This window comes from Oncorhynchus mykiss, chromosome 12 (genome assembly GCF_013265735.2).
Source record: "Oncorhynchus mykiss isolate Arlee chromosome 12, USDA_OmykA_1.1, whole genome shotgun sequence".
Classification (NCBI taxonomy): domain Eukaryota; kingdom Metazoa; phylum Chordata; class Actinopteri; order Salmoniformes; family Salmonidae; genus Oncorhynchus; species Oncorhynchus mykiss.
In genome coordinates this window covers 50,852,365-50,869,902 of record NC_048576.1, presented here as the reverse complement: position 1 = coordinate 50,869,902, position 17,538 = coordinate 50,852,365, and the positions used below count along the sequence as shown (strand labels likewise).

The window sequence follows — 17,538 nt, the reverse complement described above, 5'->3', positions numbered from 1 at the left end:
GTTCCTCTTGCCATTGTAAATTATGCACGCTCTCACTGTGTACTCCAAGTAGGCCAGAGTAGACGTATGAGACTGCTTTGATTCAGTGGACTGATACAGGGTACAAACCATTTAGAGTTAGAATGTAACAATACAATTGAATGGCCACACTGTTCTTCAGTCACAATTGGTTAAATAATTATGCATCGTTGGCTTCCCCTCGCTCATCAACTCACCCATTCTCCCCCATCATACTTTACTTGTTATATGCACAAAACGTTGTTTCGGTTCAGTTTTCGAGGCATTTATCAGGGTGATTATCAACTGGGCACTGTCGGGAAAAGGAGCGGAGCAGACCCTACTGTCGGGAGAAGGAGCGGAGCAGACCATACTGTCGGGAGAAGGAGCGGAGCAGACCATACTGTCGGGAGAAGGAGCGGAGCAGACCATACTGTCGGGAGAAGGAGCGGAGCAGACCATACTGTCGGGAGAAGGAGCGGAGCAGACCATACTGTCGGGAGAAGGAGCGGAGCAGACCATACTGTCGGGAGAAGGAGCGGAGCAGACCCTACTGTCGGGAGAAGGAGCGGAGCAGACCCTACTGTCGGGAGAAGGAGCGGAGCAGACCCTACTGTCGGGTGAAGGAGCGGAGCAGACCCTACTGTCGGGAGACGGAGCGGAGCAGACCCTACTGTCGGGAGAAGGAGCGGAGCAGACCATACTGTCGGGAGAAGGAGCGGAGGAGGAGAAGGAGCAATGCCCTTCTAAAATGGGGTTATAACTCCAGTTCTGCTTGTGATATTACGATTCTTACAACGGCAGTGTCTAATATAGACTTATTTAGACAAAGTAAAGGATGGGGGGGGTGACTTTAAAAATGGCGGTGTAAATGTTTTATTGATGAGCAGTCAAAATGACTGCTTTAGCGTTTCTAGTGTGAAGGGAAGCTGTTGAGTTGAACAGAGCAGAGCAGGCAGGTGTAGTCTCTGTTACTGTGTCCTAGGGGGCAGACAGATGGCATGCAATATTGCTACAGTGACTGGAGAGCTAGTCTCCTAACCTGGGGTTGTGGTTTCAAATCCCAGTTGATCTGAAACGACCGTAGGCCTAGAACCAGCTCCTTTCAACCCTCCCAACCATCTGGCCAAACAACATGGAGAAAATGGGCAATATGAATAATTAGTGTATGCGTAATGCTTAGCGACGTGTTTGGCAATCTCTTTTTTTTTTGCACAGGGTGTCTGTTCTGACGTCATGTTATGTTTTTTGTTGTTGTGTTAGTTAAAACAATAACCATGGTTATGTCTGTCCCCTCTGCAGGCCACGGAGAGCGAGATGGGTGACGTGGACCTGTCTGGGCTCCCGGAGGCGGCGGTGGACTCTGAGGAGGAGGAGGAGGAGGACGAAGACCTGGAGAGGACGTCGGACACCCTACTGGGTAGAGACCTTGTCCGGGAGTGCCTGGAGAAAGACCCCGTGGACCGCAACGATGACGACATCGGTGAGCTGCACGCCACACTCTCCCCTGAATGCCCCCTTTTACTCAGTCGCGGTCTCTCTCTCTCTCTCTCTCTCTCGCTCTCACAATCTCTTTCTCTCACTCACACACACGCTACCCCCCCTCTGTTTCTATAAATACTAAGGGCCTTCCCTTTTTAATTACCGTTTTTATTTTTGTGCGGGCAATCAGCCGGGCCACCTCATTAGCAGTCCAGTCCAGGGGACCCAGAGAGAGGCCTTCCTGGGGGGCTGTGGGATGCATGGGTTGAAAGTCTCCTTTGCTGTTGGCTTGTTAGGCAGTAGGCACATCTTCTCTCCGTTTCTTACTCTCTCTCTGGGGATTTTTCTGCCATTGAAATCATTGGGCGGGCCGCCTAAGTGTTTTTTTTCCCAGGTCGCCTAAAGGCCTACATATTTTATATGTAATCTTTGAGAACTAACAATCACCAAAATAAAAGTTAGACAGTCAGGGAGAAATGAAAATTCCCAAGATGAACTTAGCAGTATAGATTTTGTAATTGTGTTTGAGCGAAAGAGCACAGCATTAGCCATGGCCAAATTAGCTTTAAAACTGCAACGTTTTCTCACAGCTCCATGGAGAAATTGGTCAAATTGCAGGAAATTGGCTTAAACTCACACAAAACAAATCCACACCACCACGACGGGGGGGGCTCTAGAATGTTCTCTAAAATTCAGCTGCGCCCACCACCTAAGCCCATTTTTGACCCTGCTCTCTCCTCTCATGTCCCCCCCCCCCCCATCCAGAACAACTGTTGGAGTTCATGCACCAGCTGCCAGCCTTTGCCAACATGACCATGTCAGTCCGGAGGGACCTGTGTACTGTCATGGTGTTTGAGGTGGTGGAGCAGGCGGGGACCACGATCCTAAAGGACAAACAGGAGGTATGGGGCCATAGACAGTTTTCCCTGACCATGTGACGTTTACCGGGACTAACCGACGGGGTTGAAGTTATACGGGCTGTAGCTAGGGCCCTGAGTTTTCCCTGACCATGTGACGTTTACCGGGAATAACCGATGGGGATGAAGTTATACGGGCTGTAGCTAGGGCCCAGAGTTTTCCCTGACCATGTGACGTTTACCGGGAATAACCGATGGGGATGAAGTTATACGGGTTGTAGCTAGGGCCCAGAGTTTTCCCTGGTCTGGTTATGCGGTAACATTATTCCAGCCTATAACAGCAGCCACCAGTGATCACAACCCCATCTGGAAAGCACCGTGTTTCACCCTGTAGTCCATTTCCCAGTGAATGGGATGTAGAGTATGGAGCAGAGCAGCAGCCTTCAGTCGTTTAACCAGACTTACAGAACAAATGAATGAAGCTACATCCCTGGGAATAAAGGGAATCTTTCACGGCTGTCTGCAAAAGGCAGTGCCCAGCGGACAGCATAGTATATTACATTGAATGGCCTCACCGCTTACTTTAGCACAAGTGGATGGGCTCTGCGTTATTAAAGTGAGGCAGCAGGTGTCTATATATATATAAACACACACACACGCAGGTGTGTAAAACAGGGGACAGCTACACGAGGCGATGTGCGTGTGTGAGTTCAGTATGATAGACAGGTTGGCGATGCTAGGTTTCCTCGACCCGCTGCCCGGCCTGGTCCGCTGTGGGCTGCTGTGAAGGTCAAGGGGGAATCAGTCAGCCATCACTGCACTGCAGGATCCTTAACGCTGCTACGAGGCAATGAGGGGGAGAGGAAAGAAATAGTAGAGGGGGAGGGGGGGGGGGGGTAAAGGTCAAGGCAGCTCATCACATTTCCTCGGTCTCCGTCCTTTACAATGCTTCCGTGTGATAGAGCCCTGCCTGTCTGCGTTCCGCTTTTAAAAAGCCGTTATCGCCTTCATGGTTGAAAAAGCCATGTTCAGCCGTCTCAGAGTTACTGTGGACGTAAGCTAGATGTTCATCTCTTAGACGAGCACTTCCCCGCCTGCGGAGTTCTGCACACACAAACACCTCACCCTTAGTCTGCAGTCTGATATGGGGCTCCAGTGCCCGCTGTTCTGCGCACGTTAGTGCCGAGATTCATAAGGTTGGACAACACACTTTCGCTTTTGGAGAACGTCTTCGGTTCGCTCAAGCTCTGTATACCACATCCAGAGACACATTATAATACCAGGCAACAATGATTACTTTGAGTGAAGGTCCATAAAAGCATCTCCTCTATTATGCTAGTCAGCGTGTCAGTCAGCGTGTCAGTCAGCGTGTCAGTCAGCGTGTCAGTCAGCGTGTCAGTCAGCGTGTCAGTCAGCGTGTCAGTCAGCGTGTCAGTCAGCGTGTCAGTCAGCGTGTCAGTCAGCCTGTCTGTCAGTCTGTCTGTCAGTCAGTCAGCCTGTCAGTCTGCCTGTCAGCCAGTCAGTCAGTCAGCCAGTCAGTCAGTCCCTGCTTTAGTGATGGTGTTACGCACTGCTGCTGTCATCACGGTCCCCCCCCCCCCCCCCCCCCCTCCCAGCTGGACCTGTGGTATGTGATCCTGAACGGGGCGGTGGAGATCAGCCATCCAGACAGCCGCATGGAGACCCTCTGCATGGGCAACAGCTTCGGCATCTCCCCCTCCCTGGACAAGCAGTACATGAGTGGAGTGGTGCGCACCAAAGGGGACGACTGCCAGGTGAGTTGCTCTTCTCTCCTAGCGTCTGGACTCCTAGGCCTGAGTCTCAAATCGCACCCTATTTCCTGTATAGTACACTACGGGCCCTGGGACCCTACTGGATCCTGCTCAAAAGCAGTACAAAATATAGTGATTAGGGTTGCCGTTTAACTTTCATTTCACTGTGAATGGCCACTCGAGTCGAGACCTCTTGTCAGACTGCTATGATAACCCCATTACACTGAGCAAGGAGCAGCCTCATCGAGAAATGAAATGGGAACTTATCATTCCCTTTTGACAATCGGGCTGGAAGATTAAGATGGCGGTGTTCTTGTATTCCTTGCGAGTACAGAGATGGGGGGTATAAACGTAGTGTTGGGATCTATGGTGTAAATGTAAGTGATGCTTCAGAGGTATTGTATAATTTCAGCCAATAGTTTTCAAAGTAGCACCCAAGAGCCAAAATGGGTCCCCGAAAATAGAGCACAATTGTGTACGATAATAAAAATATTACAATCTGCAATTCATATGATATGTTACGAAAAATCTAATTCGTAAGCGCTTAAGATTATGTTTTAATCTCTTTAAAACGGTGTTGACTTTCACAAGCAAAGGAGGGCTAGGTTGAAGAGCTGTTGCTTAGTCATGCAGAAGAGGAACCAGGTCTTAATATAGAGATAGGAGGCAGCAGTTGTAAAAGTAGCCTGCCTCTCGAGAAGTGGTTTGAGCTGCTCTCTCGGTCACTACACAGTTTCTACACAAACAATGTCTAGTTCCTTGAAGAGCTCTTTCACCAGAAGCGTTGTTTTCTGTCACAGTTTCACACCCTGAACGACAGCTCAGCGAGACGGCCGCAGGCAGAAAGGTGAACACCAGCCAGGGGTGTGTAGCTTGACCTTTCAGCCAGGTGAACGTTAGCTAGGGGAGAGTAGCAGGACCAAGATAGTAAACACCAGCCACAGTATGCTATCATAGATGGACCAGTTGCCATGGGAGTGGAGCTCGTCTGTTAGCTTGTAGACTAGCATTGCTGGACCAGTAGCACTAGTCACCAGTCATCCATCCCTGCCATGCCTCTCTCCTGCTCCTGGGGTTCTTCCGTGTTACTGTTTGAGTACCCAGCTCTAGTGCGGAGCACCAGGCTCCTGTACTATAAATTCACCCGCTGTCCCCATGTCATTGTGGACCAGTTTGTGTGCATCGCCCAAGAGGACTACTGGCGGATCCTCAACCATGTGGAGAAGAACACGCACAAGGTGGAGGAGGAGGGCGAGATCGTGATGGTGAAGGAACATCGCGAGCTGGACCGCAGCGGCACCAGGAAGGGACACATCGTCATCAAGGTGAGGAACAAAATAGAAGAGTTTAAAGGCCTGTTTCTCGGACACAGATTAGACCATCCCTAGTCCTGAATGGTGACTTGTTCTTTTCTTCCCCCCATTGAGTTTACATGTCAGTCCAGGTCTACATTTAGGGTGTAATTTTGTCTGAGAAATCATCTTGAAATGGTCATAATTGTCTGGTTTGAATGTATGCATAGACCACCTACCTGTGACAATGCCGCTTAATATAATATAATATAACGTTTACATACCCTACATTACTCATCTCATACGTATATGTATATACTGTACTCTATATCATCTACTGCATCTTTATGTAATACATGTATCTCTAGCCACTTTAAACTATGCCACTTTGTTTACATACCCTACATTACTCATCTCATATGTATATACTGTACTAAGACTCCTTCGCTCCCCCAAACACCTACAATACAGATGGGTGCCTACTGCTGATCTGATCCTCACTTCTGTATTCTCGTCTTTCAATAATTTGAAAACGGCTCACTTTAATTACTATTGCCCTAAAAACACACTCGGTTTCCTTGGCGATTTCTTCTTGTCAGGTGACTGTTCACACAAGGTTTGCTTTGAAGTGCTATCCTTTCACCCTATTCCATTTTTTCTTAAAGTAATCCAAAATGACTCTGATATCCTTGGTGAAAATACTGCCTTAATTGCTGCCGAGGGGACTTACAAAATTATATTGGATTAAATTGAAAGTTGGAATGCAGTCGTGATTTAATGTGTGTCTGTCCACTCAGGGCACCCCAGAGCGTTTGATATTGCACCTGGTGGAGGAGCCATCGGTGGTTGACCCCACCTACATCGAAGACTTCCTCCTCACCTACCGCACCTTCCTCTCCAGCCCCATGGAAGTCGGCAAGAAGCTGCTCGAGTGGTTCAAAGTCGACAACCTCAGAGACACGGTGTGTACAGTACTGTGTGTGAGCGTGCACATGTGTGTGTTTGCGTTGTGCCTGCTTCCTTATGTGAAGGCGTGGGTATACTACACAGTAATCAATACAACTTGTGCCAGGTCAGCGTTCTTTGTTGTACGGGGGATTTGTCCCGTCCAGATACTCTCATAGTGCATAAATTATTTAACATAAGATTAGTCTTGTGCTGTCAATAGTCTTTATTGGGATGTCATTTGTCGCATAATCATTCTTCCTCTTAAAGGGGCCCTTCCCCTCAAAGAGAGAGTCGCTGTTTGTAGCTCTGTCTGCGGTGTGGTTGCTTCATTGTGTTCGAAGATGACCTTTGCTTAGATTAGAACAATGCTACTCTTATTTTTGTTTTTCAGCCACTGCATTTCCGGACTCTTGCAGTTCAAAGAAAGATTACTGAGAAATACATTTTTGTCATCTCACCTCACCTATGATAGTGCATTCAGAAAGTATTCATACCCCTTGACTTATTCCAAAAATGTTTGTGTTACAGCCTGAATTCAAAATAGATTTCATATCTTTTTTTTCTCTCACCCATCTACACACAAATACCCCATAATGACAAAGTGGAAACATGTTTTTTGAAATGTTTGCAAGTTTAGTGAAAATGAAATGCAGATATATCAAGTATTCATTCCCCTGAGTGTTAGTGTTAGCCTTTGGCGGTGATTACTTCTTTGAGTCGTCTTGGGTATGTCTCGATCAGCTTTGCACATCTGGATTTGTGGATTTTCTCCCGTTCTTCCTTGCAGATTTTCTACAAACTCTGTTAAGTTAGATGGGCAGTGGCAATTAATAGCAATCTTGAAGTCTTTTCACAGATTTTCAATGGGATTAAAGTCTGGGCTTTGACTGGACCACTCAAGGACTTTCACATTCTTGTTCTGAAGCAATTACAGCATTGCTTTGTATCTATGCTTACGGTCATTGTCCTGTTAGACTGGGGTGAAAATGTACATTCTAAGGTTGTTTGCTCTCTGAAGCAGATTCTCATCCAGGATTTACCTGTATTTGGCTCCATTCATTGTTCCCCCTATGCTTACCAGTCTCCCAGTCCTTGCCGCTGAAATGCATCCCCATAACATGATGCTGCCACCGCCATGCTTCGCGGTGGGGATGGTGTTAGATGGGTGATGAGCTGTGCCTGGTTTTCTCCAGGGGCTTTGCATTCATGCTAAATAGTTACATTTTGGTTTTATCAGACCACAAAATCTTTTGCCTTATGATCTCAGTCTTTCACGTGCCTTTTTGCTAACGGTGCCTATTTCTCAGGAGTGGCTTCCATCTGTCCGCTCTCCCATAAAACCCAGTTTGGTGAAGTGCTGTAGAGGATCTCCCATCTCAGCCAAGGAACTCTGTAGTTCTGTCAGAGTGGTCAATTGATTCTTGGTTACCTCCTTGACCAAGGTCCTTTTTGCCCGGTTGCTTAGTTTGGTCAGACGGCCATCTCTAGGTAGGAGTCTGGGTAGTTCCATATTTTTTCCATTTCCCAATGATGGAGACCACTGTACTCTCGGAAACTTTCAACACTCTGACACACACTGTCAACGGTAGGATCTTATATAGACAGGTGTTTTTCTTTCTATTCAAGTTGTCGTGAAATCTCAAGCATGATCAACATAAATTGTATGCACCCCTAGCTCGATTTGGAGTATCACAGTATAAATGGATGTGAATACTTAATGTAAATGACATATTTCTGTATTTCAATTTCAATACATTTGCTAATATTTCTAGAAACATGTTTTCACTTTGTCATTTATGAAGTATTGTGTGTAGATTGGTGGGTAAAACATATGTAACCCATTTTGAATTTGGGGTGTAACACAAAGTGTGGAACAAGTCAAGAGGTATGAATTATTTCTGAAGGTACTGTGTCTCTAACCTCTGCTAAAATGGAATGTTTGAAGTTTGGAGATTGCTTACTTTTTTTTGTGAAACTATACAGGATTCTCTAATGAAGTAAGTAGACTAAGCTTTGACAGCCTTGTGTTTCGCTGTGCAGGTGACACGCATAGTGTTGTTATGGGTGAACAACCATTTCAACGACTTTGAAGGTGACCCGGCCATGACAAGGTTCCTTGAAGACTTCGAGAAGCTGCTGGAAACCACAGTAAGATCAGCGTTCCCATTTTGTGTCTATACTAACGGTGCGTCCCAAATGGCACTCCATTCCCTATAGTATAGTGCACTACTATTGACCAAAGCACTATGAGCCCTGGTCAAAAGTAGTGCAGCATAGAATGAATAGGTGTTCACGCCGTCACTAAACTGAAGCCTCACACCTTCAGCTTCACTCTGTGGTCAGACAGACGTACGGAGCTTCTGTCTGTGGGAAGTAACAACTCTGCGGTTGAGCCAGATGTGTTCGCTGTTAGCCCAGGTCAGGTGAGTGAGTAGGTGTTGAAGCCTGTTCTGTTCCTTTTAGAAAATGAAGGGTCACCTGAGGCTGCTGAACATAGCGTGCGCAGCCAAGGCCAAGTGGAGGCAGATCACCCTGCAGAAACCGTCCAGAGAGTCCCCGCTCTACTTCAGCCTGCATGGCGGAAGCGAGAGGGGCTTCGGCATCTTCGTGGAGTCGGTGGAGGGGGGCAGCAAGGCCGCGGAGGCCGGACTCAAACGGGGAGACCAGGTAGGAGAAGTGTTTACTCGTTTTGTGCTGCTTTTATATTGTACTTTTACTAGTCAAAGATAAACGGTGTGGCCTTTTGCTTTTTGAAGTCGCCGTTTTTCTTCCATTTCATACGGTTTAGATTGCTGTTCAGATGCCCTTTGTGGGTATTTTCAGTAACAAGTGCAGTTTGACTCAAAGCTCTCTTGTCTTTTCCTCGTTCAGATAATGGAGATCAATGGTCAGAACTTTGAGAACATCTCCTACATCAAAGCTATGGACTTCCTGAGGAACAACACACACCTCTCCCTCACAGTCAAGACCAACATCTTCGGTTAGTACAATCTGCCCTCTTACCATAACTAGGATTTTTTTGTTAAAGATGCAGGACCATCTGAGATTAAAATGCCAGATGTCAACAGTTGTCTGTACCTGGGTCAGTGCCTGTGTCTGTATCTGTGGCCAGTCGTGTGTTGGGTTGCAAAATGCTTGTAACTTTCTCAAGTTTCCCAAGTCTTCCAACCGTGCTTTCTGGGAAAACCTGGGAATTTGGCAAACGTTACCAGGATTTTACAACCCTAGTTCTGTGACCTGCGTCTTGCCATTCACCCACTTTCACTCCTCTCCTCTCCCCAGTGTTCAAAGAGCTGCTGAGCCGGATCGTTCACGAGAAGAAGAATGGCGTTCCGCACATTCCCAAGATCCAGGAGAAGAAGGGCAACCGCTTCTCCATCCCGGACCTGCCTGGAGACATGGAGTTCCCCACAGACCACAAGGCCACCAAGAAGATGAAGGCCAACACCGTTTCTGGAGGACGGAACAAGATCAGGAAGATGCTAGAGAAGACCCGCTTCAGCATCCTACCACCTAAACCCTTCAGGTAGGAGAGTCTTGTGTTGTATTTGTTTGTATTCACTGGGCTTGAAGGTAAAAGGGAGTCATTGTCATAGTCATCATCTTTGATTTCGCTCCATGTCAGCGACAGCTGGACCATTCTCTTTCGCTCTACCCTTAAAAGCTTTTAAAGTTATTGTAGATTAAAGGAAAAGCTTTTTTGGGGGGAGGGTCTGTTCTTTGAAAACATAAACATGCAATTTTAGTCCGATTTCATACCTTCCAGTTGACTCATTATGATTCGTACTGTTTCAGTGCAGGGTGAGAACGAAACAGTGTTACTTGCCCAAGGAGACGTTGGCAACGCTCTCACGTAAAGTTCTGCCTTTCCCCTCAACGCACGCAAGGTATACAAATCTGTTGTTCTGCCCCTGAACAAGGTAGTTAACCCACTGTTCCTAGGCCGTCGTTGAAAATAAGAATTTGTTCTTTACTGACTTGCCTTGTTAAATTAATTAATAATAATAATTAAAAAAGTAGGCTTACTCCCTGCAGTTTTCTACAGTAGGCAAGTCACATGACTGCCTGGCTTTGCTGCTGGGTCATATATTGATCAACCAGTTGATTTACTGGGATTCCATTGGCAGCCAATAGACTAGGTAGTTTGAGCTGGACACGAATGGTGGTGATTTGACGAGACGACTGCAAGGGATAGCCAGGGTATGTATCATCTAACCTCTTAAACTCTCATTCTTATACTCATCTGTGTTTAAAAGTGTATAAGTAGATATATCAGCCATTTGTCCAAAGCGGGCTGTCCTGTGGGTTTCCTGATGTAAATGTGCACTGAGTGTAGAAAACATTTACGATATAATATTGAGTTGCACCCTATTTTAACCTCAGAACAGCCTCAATTCGTCAGAGCTTGGACTTGACAAGGTGTCCAAAGCGTTCCACAGGGATGCTGGCCCATGTTGACGCCAATGCTTCCCACAGTTTTCAGGTTGGCTGGGTGTCCTTTGGGTGGCGGACCATTCTTGATACACACGGGAAACTGTTGAGCGTGAATAACTCGGCAGCGGTGCAGTTCTTGACACTTAAACTGGTGCGCCTGCCACCTACTGCCATACCCCGTTCAAAGGCACTTCAATCTTTTGTCTTGTTCATTCACCCTCTGAATGGCACACATACACAATCCATGTCTTACTTGTCTCGAGGCTTAAAAATCCTTCTTTAACCTGTCTCCTCTCCTTCATCTACACTGATTGAAGTGGATTTAGCAGGTCACATCATCAATAAGGGAACATTGCTTTCACCTGGATTCACCTGGTCATTCTATGTTTTGTACACTCAGCGTATATTGGATGTGTAAATGTATATTCAATACTTCTAGTATATTTGATTAGTGTGAGGTTATCAGTTAGGTCAATGATGATTGGTTCAATTAAATAAGGAGAAGAAAAAATTTTTGCTACTTTTGTGTCTGCCCATGTGTGTTTGACTGAGGTGTGTGTAGGTACATCACAGGAGGTTGGTGGCACCTTAATTGGCAAGGGGATGGACTCGTGGTAACGGCTGGAGCGGAATCCCTGGAATGGTATCAAGCACCTGGTTTGATGCCATTCCATTTGCTCTGTTCCAGCCTTTATTATGAGCCGTCCTCCCCTCCGCAGCCTCCACTGAGGTACATTTAATCAATGTCCATCTGTATGAGTCTACTGTCTCTGTGTGTGTGTGTGTGTGTAACGTCCAGTGTCTGGATACTGTGGCCTTGCCCCTCGTCTCTTCGTTATCTGCCTGTCTGTGTTGTTGCTGCTCAGTGCTAACATGCCGCTGGCACACTGTACTGTACTGCAGCCTTGTTGTTCTGTTGTTCTCATGCTCTTCACTGTCCTCTGTCCCTCCTCTAACTGCCTCACCTGCACAGGGGACTCTTTGGGTAAGACACTTGTTGTGTGATTTAGTTCCCTCATTCACTGGCAACGTGGAGAAAACGCAGCATGTGTTCCAAATTGGGACCCTTTTCCCTATATGTGCCCTGGGCATTCAGTGCACTATGTAGGGCATAGTGTGCCGTTTCTGACGCGGGCGCACACAGTCATTGTAGGCTGGGATGATTTCAGCAATGACCTTTTTTTTAACGGGAAGCCGGAGGACTGCATTGCGATCTTCATGCGAAACAAAAATCCTTCCGAATCTCTGCACGCATTCCTAAAGCTACGGAGGCGCTTAACAAATTCAAGTGCTCCTCGAATGAAACGTGTCGCCGTTCTCTGCTGTTCCTACCCTACCTGTTTATCCCCCTCTGTGGAATTCTCCGCAGCTTCACGGTCGGTTAGAATAGAGCTTGAGAATACGGTGAAGCATTGTGTCGAGTTCAGGGTGATGTGATTCTACGCTCGTTTGTGCTTCCATGTGCAGCTTTCTTCTCATTTTGTCGGCTTCACATCCCATAGTGCTTCACTCCACATTTTATGCAGGCAACACACCGTAGCACAAGGAAATGGGATGTATGAATTTGATTGGGATTGAGGTGTAACATGATAAGGTGCTTGCCTATAATAGTAGCGTGAAAAGTGCTCACGTAACTAACCTAGGCGTAATGTAGACATCTGAATCACCTTGGGTCGCGGAGGGCAAAGACTGAGTTTTGAGGCATGAGGAAGTAGAGTTTAAACGTTTGGTTGAATCTCAAGTCACTGAGGAATGTGATTGGCATTAGGACTTTCTGCGGTAGTACATATGATGGATTCCTATCTGTGACGCGTGTATGTTTCTGTGAGTCTATGTCGGTACGTTATGTCTGACATTTGTTGTCTTGGTTTTAGGGTGTGTCTATGTCGGTAAGTTGTTATGTGCGCTCTGCTAACCGCGCTAGCCTGGTCCCTGATCTCTTTGTACTGTCTTGTCAAGCCCTATGGTCATTGTCACGCCAAACCATTGGCGTTGGCAAGACCGCACAAAAGGATCTGGGAGCAGCAGGCTTTGTTGGTCCCTTATCAGTCTGTGTTTGTCATTTAGGGGAGGAGGGGCCTTGGAAGTGTCAATCAGTTAGTCCACCTGTGGGATCGAGGGGCAACTTTTCTGACCAGCATCCCAAAATCTAAAACGGACCCTTACCTTAAGCCAAATTCTTACTGACCGTAACTTAATTTGAACCAATTCGGGAAATTAGGCCTAGGCTGAAATGTCGCTTTACACGTCAGCCACGTCCCCTTTCGTCTCCAGCAGCTGCGAGGGCCGTTTAGTTCGGAAACAGTCAATTAGAGCTGTGTCCCGGAGGCCTGATGTTGGTGTGTTGGTGTTCCAGCCACAAAGACACCACCGCACCCCCCAATCGTAATGAGACCATTCGTCAAAAGGATCCCATTTGCATATCAGACCCTTTTTAATGCTGATGTCTCTCCCTGTCCCTGTTTACCCTCGAGAGTTGACTCTAGACATACTCACAGAGAGGCAGGCCCGGCGAGCAGACCTCTCATCCCAGCCCCATTGAAATGTCTGTCTTAGATTGAATGTCACGCATAAAGGTTGTTTTTTTCCCCCCCCGGTGTCTGTACAAAGGCTTCTCATCCTTGCCATCCATCATGCATAGTGTTTGTTTGGGAGTCTGTGCGTGTCTTGTTGATGTGTGTATGTGTGCTCACTGGGCTGTCATCATCATTCCTGGGCCTGGTTTGTGTTTGGTTTCGGTGCACCCTGCTCGTCAGCCACATCATTCATGTGATCTTTCATGGATGGATCTTAGCCAACCCCATGAGTATCCATCACTACCTATGAAAGGATTGCTGTGATTGCAGTGCACTGTAGGGATATCAAGAAGACCAGTAAGGCTTCTTTTAACTGTGTGTTTGAATGCGGCGTGATTGAATATGGCTCCGGGGCCAGGAGTTCCTGACCAGGGAAAATTCGAGCCCCTTATCGTAAAAGTGATCTGACATCCCCTCTCATCTCCCTCTCTCTGTCTCTCTGTGCCACAGTGATGGTGGCGTGGGTCAGTCTCAGGATGACAGCATCGTGGGCACTAAGCAGTGCAGGCACAGCGTGGCCATCATGCCCATCCCTGGCAGCCTCTCATCCAGCAGCCCTGACCTGCTGCAGCCAGCCACTAATGTGTTGGACTTCTCCAATCCAGCAGGTGAAAGACACACACACACACACACACACACACACACACACACACACACACACACACACACACACACACACACACTCTCTCTCTTTTCTTGGTTAAATAAGGGTGAGATAAAAACAGAGGCAGAAGCACTTACTGCCCTTTGGCCAACATCTGACCATTCACTCTCATGCTCACCTCACGGCGATCACTGCTTGGGTAGTGAAGACTGCTCACTACTCCACTGAGACAATTACCAACTGAAGATGGGCGCACTTTACACAAGTGTTTACCTTGTTCATTCTTCAAGCGGGGGGCCTCTTCTGACCGTGTTATGTCGGCAATAGGCGTAACAGTGGAGCTGTGCGGTGGGAAAACAGCAGTAATTACTCAGAGAGGAACACTTCTCACAGAGAGTGAAAGCACTTCCTGCTTGGAGAAACTCCTCACACTGCTCTGCCCCGCAGGCCCTCGGGTTAATCACAGAATTGATCATTATGAGCACGCCACACACATATACACACACAGACACACACACACCGGTGTTCCGTTACTCCTCTGTGTCTCAAGCATTTCCATTTCAAGAGCTCGGACATGAAACCGAATTAGAGCCTTATGAAAGGGATTAAACGCTGACAGATTTCAGCGGCCATAATTTTTGAAACAACTAAGCGGCCTCCCCGAGGAGAGTGGAGGGGGGAATATGCTTTTGATTTATCCTCCCCAATCGTTTGTCATTCAGCGCAGCCCGCAGTCAGAGGGTCCAGTCTGCAGCCCCAATACATCACGCAGGCCTGTAGAGGACTGCCCCCCCCGCACCCCCCTCCCGTCAAGCCCACTGAGATATGAGATGAATCATCTTCTATTAGTGCCATTTCTCTTCTCCACCGACTGCGCTCTGGCTCTTTCACTGTGACTGACGGGTAGGTAGGGGGGGGGTGTTCATCGACAAGTGCAGACCCCCCCCCCCCCCCCCCCATCCACTCATTTCAAAGCGGCCCTCTCTGTGTGGGGAGTAATCCCTCACAAAGCCTGGCCTCAAATTAGATTAAGAGGGGGGATCAGAGAAACTGGAGTTTGGAGTTAAGTATGGTGTTATTCTTCTAGGCCTTTGATTTGGGTGTAAGAAGGCTTGTGTGTGTGTGTGTGTGTGTGTGTGTGTGTGTGTGACTGCGGCAGACTCAGATCCCAGCTCTCTGTCCGACACACACTGTGCCTTCCCTCTCTCCAGTACACTGATCTGATTATAAACAGATGCTTTAGTGAAAGTCCCTCTGCCCCGCTGACGTTCTCCGTCCTCCCACAACGGGATAGCTGTCGTACAAAGTCCTCGCTTTCTCTTCCATGTTTCCAACCACTGTTCACTCCCTCCCCCTCTCTCTCTCTCTCTCTCTCTCTCTCTCTCTCTCTCTCTCTCTCTCTCTCTCCTCCTCTGTCTGCTTCCCCAGCCGTGGGCTTCTACTGTAAGTATCTACGTGCTCTCTTCCCAGTCTCAGTGGAAGACCGGGGCTGTGTTCGTTTTGGCAACATTCAGTTTTATGCTTCCAGGTTTCCCCTCCTGTCATTTTTTCCCCTCTTCCTTCATGAGCTTTTGAGTTCCGTCTCTGTGTCATACGTCATGGACCCCAGTCTAAGTTGGGCTCTGCGTGGAGGTCTTGGGCCTCGTTCCAAATAGCACACTGTTCCCTTACATGGTGCGCTACATTTGAAAAGAGCCCTATGGGACCTGGTCAAATGTAGTGCAACTCATTGGGACCCATCCTTCATGATGGCTGAATGTTTTTGACTATTTTTTATGTTGAAGGAGCTTCGTGTTAAAATGCCGTGCCGTGTCTGGCCCTGTGCTCTCCTCCCAGCCCTGTTGCGCTGCCCCTGTCTGCTAATGTTGCTTTAGGTGGGATTTCTATCTAGTGGTTCTGCAACAGAGGGAACAGGAAAAAGGCTTAGCAGGCAGGCCTAGGGGGTGTTAGGTGTTGGGGGTTGGGGGGGATCCTAATAGCGTTGCGTCAGCAGAAACTTCCGAAGATAACCGCCCAAGAGCCAGGAGTCTTTTCTCCGTGGAAAATGGGCTTTTCCTGTGTGGAGGCCATCTTTCTCACGTTACAATAAAAAATTGGTTTGTTAATCGTTCTCATTCGTTTAGGGCGGTATTAGTCCTGTCAAGGAGGTGAAAAGATCATTATTAGATATGATTGGTGGGTATATGATTGCTCTAGACCCTCGGCACAAATCGCCCCCACCTTTAGTTTAAGTAGGTTGAAATGGTTGATTATGGCTTAGCCACTGCACTGTATTTAGTCTCATCTGCAGTGTTATTGGTGTGGCTCGGTGATATGTTTCTGCCGATCTTGCTGCTGTAATGGGAATAATGAATGGGGTTTCTAGTTATGGGCTCAGCCATAGTGAGAGATGAGGCCAGAAAGGAGCACATAGCTTCCATAATGGCGGTGCCTCACAGTCCGTTGAGCATGCTTCACTCTACTCCCTGGAAAACACAGAGGGAGCTGTGCCGTGTTCGATACGGTCATCTCTCAGCCAAGCTCATTCCCCCTTTTTATTTATGTTTTCCTCTTGAAGTCATTAGGCTCCCTGCATGACTGCTCCCAGGCACGCGATCCCCCCCTGTCGTCACTCCCTCCAATGTCATGCCTTTATCCACGCTCTTCACTCCACCCATACCGCTTATCGTCCTCCGCTATTCATGTCTCATTGTTTTACCCTGCTGATGTGTGTGTAATGGACCACAAGCACTTTCATGTGCAAGCAGAGAAAGTATGAAGTGCTTGTTCCCTTTGGCATATTGGGAAATGCATCTCGCGTGCGTATCCCTTAGCCACGAGGGCGGTTTGCTTCCTTATTTTTAACTTTTGGGTTACCATGGAAATTGTAAACATTTTTTGTTGTTGTCGGAGACTTATTTTGGGTCACTATATTTACGCTTCTGTATGACAGAGATCTGCGTCCCAAACGGCACCATGTTTCCTAAATAGTGCACTACTTTTTGACCAGAGCCCTTTGGGTCCTGGTCAAAAAAGTAGTGTGCTCTGTAGGGAATAGGGTGCCGTTTGGGACGCATTCTGGTATTCCGTCCATCCTAAGTCTTCGAAGCTGTTCTTCTCCTCCACTCGTCAGACATTCCAGACCAGGTGATCCGGGTGTTCAAGGCTGACCAGCAGAGCTGTTACATCATCATCAGCAAGGACACCACGGCCAAGGACGTGGTCAGTCACGTGGTCAACGAGTTTGGCCTGAGCGCGGCCCCGGAGAACTACTCCCTCTGTGAAGTGTCGGTCAGCCCCGAGGGCGTCATCAAACAACGCAGGCTACCTGACCAGCTCTCCAAGCTGGCTGACCGCATCCAGCTCAACGGCAGGTAAGACTGGACTGTGGTCTTAAATACAGGTCTGGGATCAGATTACCCCACCCCAATCCTATCTTTTAACCTTAAAGGGATACACAATGGGATAATATGATCTGACCCTGTATCAGTTGTTTGGTGAAACCTCTTCCCAGTTGGTTCCCCTCAGGTCTGAAAATGAGTTAGATTGTAATGTGACGGAGGGACTGCTAAGCCTCCTCCTTCCTCCACCATCCCC

At 47.6% G+C, this 17,538-nt stretch overlaps 1 protein-coding gene across 9 annotated transcripts in view; it reads left to right on the top strand.

Annotated features, from left to right (window-relative positions):
• Positions 1-17,538, top strand: part of rapgef6 (Rap guanine nucleotide exchange factor (GEF) 6) — a 126,132-nt gene that overhangs the window by 81,869 nt on the left and 26,725 nt on the right. For 8 of the 9 annotated variants that reach the window (XM_036937739.1, XM_036937740.1, XM_036937743.1 and 5 more), the window contains 12 exons: positions 1,300-1,480; positions 2,245-2,381; positions 3,953-4,111; positions 5,281-5,433; positions 6,198-6,362; positions 8,389-8,496; positions 8,812-9,015; positions 9,220-9,328; positions 9,631-9,874; positions 13,809-13,966; positions 15,391-15,405; positions 17,075-17,315. In XM_036937739.1, the coding sequence (XP_036793634.1) occupies positions 1,300-1,480; positions 2,245-2,381; positions 3,953-4,111; positions 5,281-5,433; positions 6,198-6,362; positions 8,389-8,496; positions 8,812-9,015; positions 9,220-9,328; positions 9,631-9,874; positions 13,809-13,966; positions 15,391-15,405; positions 17,075-17,315 (1,874 nt within the window). The remainder of the gene's footprint in view (positions 1-1,299; positions 1,481-2,244; positions 2,382-3,952; positions 4,112-5,280; positions 5,434-6,197; positions 6,363-8,388; positions 8,497-8,811; positions 9,016-9,219; positions 9,329-9,630; positions 9,875-13,808; positions 13,967-15,390; positions 15,406-17,074; positions 17,316-17,538) is intronic. The other variant, XM_036937738.1, reaches the window with a different exon arrangement.